At 35.6% G+C, this 12,122-nt stretch overlaps 1 protein-coding gene across 1 annotated transcript in view; it reads left to right on the top strand.

The window, feature by feature from the left end:
- Window positions 1-10,742, top strand: part of LOC101163577 (extracellular serine/threonine protein kinase FAM20C) — a 36,311-nt gene extending 25,569 nt beyond the window's left edge. The window contains exons 4-10 of the mRNA XM_011478236.3: window positions 5,435-5,527; window positions 6,514-6,629; window positions 8,775-8,955; window positions 9,044-9,153; window positions 9,725-9,806; window positions 9,998-10,057; window positions 10,214-10,742. Of these exons, the coding sequence (XP_011476538.1) occupies window positions 5,435-5,527; window positions 6,514-6,629; window positions 8,775-8,955; window positions 9,044-9,153; window positions 9,725-9,806; window positions 9,998-10,057; window positions 10,214-10,472 (901 nt within the window). The 3' untranslated portion in view covers window positions 10,473-10,742. The remainder of the gene's footprint in view (window positions 1-5,434; window positions 5,528-6,513; window positions 6,630-8,774; window positions 8,956-9,043; window positions 9,154-9,724; window positions 9,807-9,997; window positions 10,058-10,213) is intronic.
- The last annotated feature ends 1,380 nt before the right edge of the window (window positions 10,743-12,122 follow it).

Genomic DNA, 12,122 nt, shown 5'->3' with positions numbered 1-12,122 from the left:
TTTAATGTTAGTGTGGACATAAGATGGCATTTAGAGGAAAAAGAAAGTGGTTGATTTGTCTCTAAAGTATGCCTATTTTAAGTTGCAGTAGTTAATCAAATAGCAAATTAAAATTTTAGAATAAAATCCTTTAGAAAGACTAAAAAATATTAAGAAATTACTTTTTCCCAGCTGATTTTTGTTGTTTTGATTACAAATCATGAACCAACATGTAAAACCACAAACATTCTCCCCATTATTGTGATGTTTACACAATTTTCACACCTTTAACATGTGTATTTTAATGCATTTAAGTTTTTTATTCAATATCTGCAAAGTATCTTACTTCAGTATCCTTTTTGATGTGCCTTTGTTTTCCATTATTTTAGTTGTTTAAGTGGGGCTAACCTTAACTTTTGAAAGAATTAGTTTTTTATTTATGCTTTTAAACCCCTTTTTATCATTAAAAATGTGACGCTTTTTTGTAAAGCTTATCATGCTTTTATATTGTTGAAGAAAACCCGGATAAAAAGAAATTATTGGTAAATTCACTAAATAAAAGATGTACTGTATATGTACTGTATATTAGCAAATGTTCTACCATTAAATGCAGAAACTTTATGGTTTTTTTGAAAGACAAAGATCTGTTAAAAGTAAATGTGGTCAGAAATTTCCCTTCAGTTGCATTTTACTGAATGCTGAATGTATGTTTTTATAAATATTTTTTTATTTTTTAACGGATAATAAAACCTTAACAAGTTATGTCATACTTTTTCAACACATTACCATAAAAATATATTTTGCAAAAATATACGGTTAAGCCTGAAACTATAGGCAAAAACAAAAAATGCAAATTTTCTAAAACATAAGACTATTAACTAACAACATCACTTCTTAAAAAAAAATCTCAGCTTTTATTTTTTAAGAACAAAAGGTTCTATGTCTAAAACATGTGAGTTATGAATAATTTGTGGACTCTACTAAACATAGAAGTATTAAAGCGGTGTGTTAATTTTTTGTGCAAACTAAAAATATGACATTGATATAGTAAGGTAATGTAGATATTTTCAGTTCTAAATATGTAAAATCATGCATCTTTGTATTCTTCTGTTTAACAAAGAGACCAATAGAAAGTTTCAGTGAAGCTCTAAAGCAGCAAACTCACTTTGTGCAGCAAACAGATAATAAGCATTGGTTTCTGCTCCATCTTCAGATTAATTCTCCCACACCTCATGAGTGTCAAATTACTTTGAAACCGAAGTCTTAAGCCTTCACCCATCCTCCTCGTGTCAGATCTTCCTCCTTTCATTCTTATGATTATATCAGCCGCACATCTTCCCACACATGCAGATGACTTGCCTTTCCCTCCTGGCAGTATTTCACCCTGCGTGTTGAAAATAGCTGAGGCTGGAACACAACTTGTGTAACACTGATTTAAAATTCAATCTCGACGGCTACCTTGAGGCCCCAAGCCGACTCGCAGATTTCTCTGCCGTGCCGGAGTTGGCGAATACAAGCAGATGTGCAGACACTGAGTGGGAAATGCAGCAAGGTTCACACTGTGAGCTCCTGTTTGCGGATGTAAACTTGGCACACGCAGAGTCCTGACAGTCTTACGTCAGGTAGTCCTGTGTGCAGCGCTGCCTGCTGACATCCTGACAAAAATCAACATACTGTAGAGGCTTTATCTCCAAGTCTTTCACTGCAGCTCTTCACCTGTCTGTCACCTAGAGAGCCGCTGATAGGCCTCCATGGGGTGTTCCCTCCAAAAGAGTAAAAGGCACAAGACAGGAAATTGACTAAAAAAGTCACCATGAGAGAAATTATGTTTACTAAATTTAAAAAAATTAATTTCCCTTTACAACAGTTGTCACGTGGTCTTTTCAGGCATTTTTAAAAGTAAAAATCCATGATTTTGTAATAAATGTTTCACTTAAGATCCTTTTAAATCAACTTTTAGGCAAAATGAGTTCTTCATTACTAAACAAAATTTGTTAATGGAGGCTAAATAATTTCAGTGGTTGGGCACACCGTAAATAAAGTGTGATGCCCTCAGTAATTTCTTTTTCTAAATAAAAAGCTTTTTTGAAGGGAAAATTATAGTAAGTTAGAAGAAATCAAGTGTTAATTTTAAACATGAAGTAAAATTTTATAGATGGTTGTTTTTTCTCAGCCACTTATAGTATAGGACGAAGGGTCAGACGGAGTAGGCGACTGTCAAAGATGGGGATCTTAAATCTCTGGTGGATCAGAGTTTCCAAATGCTCTCTTGCTCTGCCTATTTGTCTGTACAGCATTAAAATGTCATTCCAGCTCTAAATCTGTGGCAACACGACACAGTGACATTCAGATTAATTTATCTGTTCTTTTTAATCTTCCACAGAGTTTTATGGAGGTTGCAGATATCAAACATATAACATTATGTCCTGCTCTTTTGCACGATAATGAATCGCATACTTCTTATGTCAGTCTTTTCCCAGAACTGACACGTGCACGTCCCTTCAAACAAAACAGTTTTCTTAGCTGCTGAAGTCAAACATTTGACTCACCTTTGAGAAATATGATTTTATTTAATACAGCGGTCTAAAATCTGATTTGTTAAAATGGGAATTTTACTTGTGAATAAATATTTTTACAGCACAATTTAGAAAAAGCTGTTATGTTTCTATTACGGACAATAAGGAAAGAATTTGTACGGTGGCCCTGAAGTCCAAATCCCATTAACAAATCACTCAATGCAAAGCCATATTGAAGATCACAAAAAGAATTTGAAAAAAACAGAACAATAATTAAAAAAAACATTGCATTTTAGAAATCATAACAAAATTCTAAAAATCAAATGTTTTAAAAAAAAAAAAAGCATTTTGGGAAACAAAGGTAATTTCCAGAAATCAAAATGAAATATAAAGTTTAAAAAAGGAAACCAGAAAAAGGTATGGAACATGACTGATTGGTGACGTTTGAGTTTTGAAGATGAGGGAAAGTGGAATTGTATTAAAGTGTTGATTGAGTAATCACCAAACATTTGCAGTAGCTTTGGCCAAAAGCTTCAACATATATGTTCTATTGGAAGATATCACCAAATAACTTCTGGTTGAAAAGGTGAACAAACGTAGTCATCCAATCAGCAATGTTCTATAATACCTACCTCTCCCGGTTTCTTATTTTGTTTCATTCTTTTTTTTATTTTTTTATTTTGGTTTCTGGAATTTTGTTTTGATTTCTGAAATATAATGTTGCTTTTTTATTGTTTTGCTTTTGTACTTCTCATTGTGTTCTTTAATGTGCTTTTCTATTGAATGATTTGTTGATGGAATTTGTGAGCCTTGATAAAAAATGTATAAACAAATTTCTGCTATCTTGCAATCTGCAAACTTGTTTCAGCCTCTGTCAGAGCTTTCACTGTATCACCACAAAGTCCCTGAGGACTAACAGTCTTCTCAAAACAATACATCCAAAAATTATACTTGTATGTTGAGAGTTCTGTGGTTTTGTAGTAAAAATACCAGTTGACAGTCAAAACAGCCATGGCCTTTCTTTATTTCTTTATTTCACAACACAGAAAGCAGATACATGTGCTAAAGTTAGACCTAGCAGAGTCTGTTTATTTAGAAAGAAGTTCCTAAACCATCCCTTCTTTGCATATTTGTATATTTAAAATGCTTTCAATTATGTTCTGCTTTCAGTGGTTAATTTATTTGCTTTGTTTACCAGTATTCAAACAAGGGTAGACATTCCCACACTTTGGTTATTTAATGTAGCATTTAGGAACAGTATTAGCATTATTCAATGTATTGTCATATATTTAATTTTATTTTTATTTATATATTATTTTCTAATAGCTTGTTCAGCTAAATTAGCATTTAGCTCTTATGTTAGCATTTTTAATTGTTTTTCTAATTTTGCTCACCTACATTTTCTCTTTTCATTTATTTAACATTTAGCCTTTTTCATAGCAAAGTTCTAACGTTTGGTTGTTTGTTGTTGTTTTTTTTCAAAAACCTATATGTCCTTGCTTTTATTTATTTTTTTCAGCTTAATTAGCATTTAGGTCCAGTTCTTCAACATTCATTAGCAAATTTCAGCAATACTGTGTTTTAAAAATGTTAGTAAACTTTATAAAATAAATTACCATCAAGAACCTCACAGAATTTAAAACTGTTTTCTTGTTTGTGTTCACATGTGGGAAGAAATGTTTATTTTCTTCCAATATTTTTAATCAAAAGGTCACCATGGAAGAAGTTGCCTCAGAGATTTTCTCAAAGGGTTTGTCTCTGCTGCCCTCTGTTGACAAAAGTGTAAATTGCCATTTTCTTTGGAAGATTTTAAGATTTTCTTTGATTTTTTTTCACTAGAAAATGTCATAAAAACAGATTTTTTTTATGTTTGGGGTAATATAACAAAGCTTTTGATCAAACTTATTTTGACATGAGCAGGAAACTGTTAAGCGTAGGGTTAAGGACGCAGTGCAAATCCACAAGAGTCTGTGATGTCCTAATCCTGTGTGTGAGAGAGTGTGCATGAAGTCGGCGCCACAGCTGTTCAGAGGCTCCTCCCCTCCCTCCCTGATCGCTCTCTAATATATCCCTCAATGCAGGTCTGAGCTCATGAAAGAGCAAAGAAACTGCAAAGTCAGCAAGAACCAAGTCCTCGCAGGCAGGCGGTTCAGCTTCACACAGATTCTGCTGTAGCACCAACAGCGCCTCTGCTGCAGCATAATCCCTCCTTAAGATAAAAACCGTGTATGGTGTCATAACATTATTATCAAAGACTCTTTAAAAAATGTGGGTTTTAGAGGATATGGAGTAAGATTTCACATTTCATCCCTGACATATTCAAAATTCTGCTAAACTTCTATGAAACTACATTTTACATCTTGGTGACCATGGCAACCAACTCTGCAGTGTCCCTCATTCAGATTCACCAGACACGCTTTCTATCAGCCAAAGTGGGTCATCGAATCATTTAAGTAGACTTGGAAGGTGATATGTTGTCACTGCAAAAGACATACAAAAACTCTGGAATTTGATAATGCGCTTTTATTATGGGGTGAAAGGCAACATGCGTCAAAGGAAAAGAATATACTTTAAAACGTCACGACTCTCTGTCTGCACATAATTATTTGTTTCCACTTTTCTATGAAACAGAAACAGGAGGTAAAGGTTCATCTGATCTTCATCTCCTGAACTTTAACTTAAAGCAGAAGGCCAAGAGGAACAAAAAAAAGTGTTGACGTGTGCATGTCATTGTGTAGTTTATTCTCAGGTCTGATTACATGTGCCTTGGTAGGATTAAGAAACAAAAGTTTGTGCTGTTGTCAGACCTCGATTTTCCTGAAGCAGATCTATGGGTCAGCTGGCGCTAATCCACGTCTCCCACATGAGAGTAAAGGTTTCTTGTGTGCTTACCTCGCAAAAACAGTTTTCACTGATTGTCGCCTTGAACTGTCTTTCAGGCAGACGCGGGAGCAGGAAACACCTCCAGACTTCTTCTACTTCTCTGACTTTGAAAGACACAATGCAGAGGTTGCTGCATTTCACCTGGACAGGTGAAATGTCTTTTTTTTATTTTTTTTATTAAAAAAACAAACACAATTCAGTCATTTCAATGTTTCTGTTTTCTATGCACCCTTTGTTCATTCCAGGAAGAAAGTCAATTCAAGTGTATGTTTGGAAAAATTACAGTTTTAACCCCAAAGAGATGGAGGTTACTTATGGATTGGAGCTGTGAAAATTTGAATGGGATTAAAAGCATGAGGGATTAGACAGAGTTCGGATCATCTTGGCTGCTGGGAGTTTTGATTTCATGCTGATCTTGTGACTTTGGGGATTTCATTAGACGTAAACAGACAAAAACCGTCACGTCTCTGCTCTGTGTTTGTGTGGGCAGAACTTTCTTATCACCGCCTAAACATCGTGTTAATACGATAAGGAGTCTTTAATATCACACCTACAGTAGAAGTTGTTTGTTTCCAGTCTCTTACTTCCCCTTTGGACGTCATACTGAATCATTCTATTTTGTTATTTGATATAAACTTCTGTTGAACACCCTTTTTTTAGCTTTTACAGAAACCGCGTCTCCATTTCTGACAGGGTTTTGTGCGCTTTATTCTCTTGTGATCTCCAAAAAGTCACAGGTGTACAAAAAAAACAATCCAAGTGTGTCAGTGCTGCAAATCTCTGCACATATCATCATGTACACACCCATGCAAACGCACAGGTGAGCCATTGTGAGGAGGACCTAGGGTGACGCTGTAGCTTGCTCCCCCTCAATGCCGTCCTCTGTAGGATAAGGTTTCACAAAGTGGACCTTTTGTTTTTTGTTTTTGTCTCTACCGGCTCCCAGGAGGCTCAGTTTTAGTCACAAATAGGTGAAGGTCATTTGAACAACTGCAAAGTGAAGCAAAATAAGCAGTGGATGAATAGATACAGTGGAAAAAAGAAAAGAGGTGGAGAGAGGAGACATTCCTGTAACAAACTGTAATCTTTTCGGTCAAATTAGTCCTTCCACCTAAAAACCTTCAACTCTGTCCAGGATCCTTGACTTTCGGAGAGTGCCCCCAGTGGCGGGACGACTCGTCAACATGACAAGAGAGATCAGGGATGTGACGCGGGATAAGAAACTGTGGAGGACCTTCTTCATCTCACCAGGTAGAGACTCTGCTCGCTTCTGAAATACTCTGAGGAGAAACTTTGAAAGCAGACTCCTTACAGCCAGCAGTTAGACCGTGTCCTTTATGTGATAAAAATAAATACCGGTAAATAAATAAATAAAAAGACACAATAAAAAAGAAAAAAACCTAACTAAATAGATTGGAATCATTGCGTAATTTCTTTTTAATAACATCAAAACCAAACATAAGAGGGATTTCGTTACAAAATGTGTGCAATGTGGCACAGAACCATCTAGAAGAAACTAATAATTTTGAAAAAATAATATATTTTTAATAGAAATTTACAAACTTACTTTACCTTTTTTTTAATCCTTATCCAAGTCAAATAATCTGACAAACACTGTTAAACAACCGTAAAAAGAGGTAGCTTAAACATTGATAAAACAACACTAATCTGATAACATCGAAAAATCGATCTGAATCAATCCAAGTTTAATATATCAATAATCGATCCATAAAAGAAGAGATCCATCTTTTCTGCATTTCCTTTTCCAGTGACCTAATGCATAACAGCAGTAAAGCCAAAGGCCGCTAGCTTCATGCTAACATATAATAGAATTTCTTATAGGACAAATAATACTAGCGTTCGTTCGACCTAAACATACATTGCTGACTCACGGCCAGGAATAAATATTATTATATAGCCCATTAATAAGTATTTTTTGCTAGTACTAAGCAAACATGTTTTTTGTATGTTTTTCTTTTTAAGTACGTTATTGTTCATTTTGATTACAGTGACAAAAAGATTTTTGGAAATGACTTCTTTAGAACAAAATGTGAACAAATTGAAAACACGATCTTAGTACAAATTTGCCCGTCTTAATAGACCCTTATAAAATCTAAAACTAGAAATTATTCTTGGAACATAAATCTAGATTTTTTTTTTCCTAAATAATAAAAATTAATGCCAGTCTAGTTTGCATCTTCTCCCCATACATGCGCAGGTTTTCCCTGAGGATTCCTGCTTTCTTCAACCTTCCAAAAACATGCTTCATTGGACGAATTGTTGCTCTAAATTGTCCCATGAATCTGAGTGTGCATGGGTGTGTGATTGTGGCCCTGCAACAGACTGGCGTCCTGTCCAGGATGTCCTTGGTTTTCGTCCACGAGTGGCTGGGATAGGCTCCAGCAGCCCCGTGACCCAGAAAGGGACAAAATGGCTTAGAAGATGAACGAATGAATGCCAGTCTAACTTTTGTTGAAATTTAAAATAGCATCCTTAAAATTAAACCAAATATTACAGTAAAAAAGTTAGGTTTTTTGTGCGTCTTAAATTAAGTTTTTTTCTATTGTGAAGTATATGGAGCAAAATAATTTTGGCTCATTTTAATGATAATTTATTTATATCTCCATCTAAGCTCTTAATGAGACACAAAAATACACAACTGTGCTGATTTTGAGAAAAGCTTGGAAAGGTGTAGAGCAAAGAAAACAACTTCAAATCTGGGAAAATATCTAAAAACAAGGATTTTGCAAGGATCAAATACTTTGCTTTGCAGTTAAAGCTCTCAGTCATGTGTAAAAAAAATAAACTCTTTTTAATCCAACAAAAATCCTTAGGATGAACAGGATCCTAAACTATGAAAGAAACTTTAATATCCCAGAGGCACCTAAAGCAAACCTATACAGATTTGCAAAGAGGCTGGGATTACACGACCTTTATCAGGTTCCAAAGGTTATGCGCTGCTTTATGAATGGAAACTGGTGGCCAATAAGACCCAGTGTGGGTCCTTTGAGGAAAGCTATTGTCCTGCACGACAATGAGAACATTCAGCTTAGTTTCCAAAAGGCTTTCAGTGCAGCACTGAAATCTGAAGCCAAAAAAATATGGAAGATGTGCAATACAATACAAAAAGAAAAGTATACTTTATTGTCATCTCTCTTATACATCTGGGTTTTCAGGTTGCATGCATAAGCAGCTGCACAGGGGATTCATGTTTGGTATTTAAGTCTCCTTTCTAGGAATGATAACATTAGAAGTCATTCCTTTCTATGACTACTCCTGTTATCATTTTCTAGAAATGATGGAGATTCTCACATGAAATGTTTTTTATATTTTTCAACACTTTCATGGATTACGCTAGGGTCACCTCATTTCTAAATCGGTGTTTACTTTCTCCAGCCAATAACGTCTGCTTCTACGGTGAATGCTCCTACTACTGCTCCACTGAGCATGCTCTGTGCGGTAAACCAGACCAGATTGAAGGCTCGGTTGCAGCTTTTCTACCAGACCTCAACCTGGCGAAGCGCAAGACCTGGAGAAACCCCTGGAGGCGTTCCTACCACAAGCGCAAGAAAGCAGAGTGAGCAAATATGTCCTCACTTCCTAAATCTGAAAGCATAACGGTTTCACTTTTTTTTTCAACTATTGTCTGCCTTCAATTCTCTTAGATGGGAGGTGGATCCAGATTACTGCGATGAGGTGAAACAGACTCCTCCATATGACCGCGGCTCTCGACTGCTGGACGTCATGGACATGACCATCTTTGACTTCCTAATGGGTAAGAGGGAAAAATGATGAGGGAAAACATCGAAGCTGCTAAAGAAGGTTTAAAAAACATTCCTCAAATGCTTACATTTATATTAAAAAAAAAAACAAGATAAAAAATATATTTTTGTCTAAAATCCTTTAAAATCCAAATTGTAAAAATAAATATTTTTTTTCCTTAGAATTTGAGAATAAATATAAACTATTTATAGAATTAAAAGGGTTTTTTTGGCCTAAAAGTGTTTTTGTTTTTTCTTTTTGAATGAATCAAACCAAGAAGGCTGAGTTCACACTCGTTTCTATGAAACTGAAATACAAGTTGTAAAAACTTCTCTACTGATTCATGATTAGCTAATTTTTTTTCATACCCAGAATGATTGATTAGCTGATTGTTTTATATCAAGGAATTAAAAAAAAAACTTAGATATACCAAATCTTTTTGAGATATAAATTAATAAATTGACTAGAAAAGAAGTCACAGAAAATGATGCGACCTTCTTGACATTATTATTGCTGCAAATCTTAGACATACTTATATATGCTGTCCACACATATTGAATCCATTGACCTCTTTTCTTCTTCAGGTAATATGGACCGCCACCATTATGAAACATTTGAGAAGTTCGGAAATGACACGTTCATCATTCACCTGGACAACGGAAGGGGGTAAAGACTTTTAGCTTGTTTTTATGCTTCATGTTTGCTAACTGTTGCTGCACACATAAAAAGAAAGCAGTCTCCATTGCGGTTTAGCTTCATACTTTGTGAATTCATGAGAAAATAGCAAAATCTGAATATAGAATTCATATAACAAAAATATCATTTTCCTCAGTTGGATCTTCGTCTGTCTTTTGCAGGTTTGGAAAACACTCTCATGATGAGCTGTCCATCCTGGTGCCCCTCAGTCAATGCTGCAGGTGATTTGGGTAGAATGTTTCACTCATACATGGTGCTTAAAGTCATCCTAAAGTCAGTTTTACTCAAATCTGGTTTCTGTTAGAAACTAATATTTTGATAATAATGTGTTCTCAAAAGCAGAGACATCAACTTATTCACTAGGCTTGTGTTTCCAGGGTAAAGAGGTCCACCTACCTGCGTCTTCAGCTGCTAGCCAAGGAGGAATACCAGCTGAGCTCCATAATGGAGGAATCTCTGCTCCGCGATCGCCTCTCCCCCCTCCTCATCCAGCCCCACCTGCAAGCCATGGACCGTAGACTCCAGCTGGTGCTGCAGGTCCTGGCCGGCTGCATCAAGAAAGAAGGCTATGCTAATGTTGTTGAGGAAGACCTGGCCGGAGACAAAGCCAGCCACAGGAGCACGGGCCACAGGTAGTGAGGAACAAAGAATCCACCCCCTAACTAATGGACCACAACTGTGGCTCTTAAACTAATGGGATTCAATCAAAAGTCCCACTTTTAATATCAAGCTGAATTCAGTGAATTCCAAGACTTGCCATCATTGCCTCTATGGAAACAGCTTTTAGGTGTGTTTAAATAGAAGAAACTATCCAAAAATACCACAAGAGACTTTAAATTGTCAGGTTGGAGATATACTCTTGTTTTTATTTGTATGAGAAATAAAGAACCTCAAGTTGTGTGCTGATTTTTTTCCAAAACCCAAGTTGTTATATTGATAACGATGATACCCAACACTACTGAATGGGCAACGTAAGGTCAGACTGGAAGCTTTATTACCCATCACAATGTGTCAAATGGGTTATTTTTTATTGTTATTATGTCATTTGTGTCAGAATAAAGCATTTTTATTAAATGTTACTGAGATTAGGTAAAGTCTGGAATGAACAGCCCATAACCAGGAAAATAATAATTGGAACAGAACAAGAAATCAAATATCTACATTCCTGAGGACCATAAATCTGAGAAGCAGAAAGATGGATGGATGAAACACGTTTAAGCCTTGTGCTATCCTAGGCACTGTAATGTAGGGAGTTGGGTCATTTAGACCCACTAGACAGGGCGCTGAACCTTTTTTCTTCAATGATTTGTGATCTTCACTGGTGTCCATGGATTACATGAAATCCTCTTCACCTTTATCCACCTTTGTCATGGTAGGGATAACATGGCAAGGGTGGGGTCATTGGATAGCACAAGGGTTATTTTGCCTTATCAAACCTTTTATCACTTTTTTTATTATTTTTGTTTTCAAATGAACATTTACCTTGCACAGTTGGCAGAAAAACAGCCTGACAGAAACAAAACAAAGCCTTTTTGTTAGTATGTCATTTTTATTTATGTAATAACTTCCAGAAGCAGATCTACAGCTTTACTTTGGTTTCTGGGATGTTTTTGTTCTTAAATACATGAATTCCAAAACATTAGTTTGTTGGTAGATTATTTTTGTGCCTAATTTTGTATTTATTGGGATGTCAAAAAGAGTTTCAATGCAAATTTTACTTTTACTCTTTGTTTTTTACTTAAAATCTATTTATGCATTACAAAAAATGGTTTCCTCACAAATTTGCCATTGAAAGAACGCTGGAGAGGACATTGACTCAGTGCAGTTTTTTTTTTTTTTTTTTTGTCCTATAAAGAATCCTGTCGCCCCCATACCTGTGACAGAAATACAGTACTTGAATGTGATTGGGTTGGCAGTATTGACAGGATTTCTAGAGCTGCAGAGGATTTTAAATTTAGTTTATGCAGAGTTTCAGGGTGACAGTTGAGGTTAAAAAGCCTAATTTCATGTCCACGGTTCCAGTTTTCCTATTTACAGTGTAAATACCCATAAAAATTTAGATGATCTGCCAAACTGCACTGCCCAGTGATTTGCTTCTGTCATCTGCTCTTGCATTGTTACTGTGAAGATCTGTTTACTAAATGATTAAAGTGTGCAATAAAAACAAATCCTGATGTAGTTGTCTTAATGCGTGTTTGAGACAGATTATTAGACTTTTCCATTTGTTTTTTGTTCTATATTTGTTATTAAAATTAGTACCAATTTACAATGCACACACGTGTAGAT

Source organism: Oryzias latipes, chromosome 8 (genome assembly GCF_002234675.1).
Source record: "Oryzias latipes chromosome 8, ASM223467v1".
Lineage (NCBI taxonomy): Eukaryota > Metazoa > Chordata > Actinopteri > Beloniformes > Adrianichthyidae > Oryzias > Oryzias latipes.
Note: the sequence above shows the minus strand (reverse complement) of the source record. Positions and strands in the feature narration are given on the sequence as shown.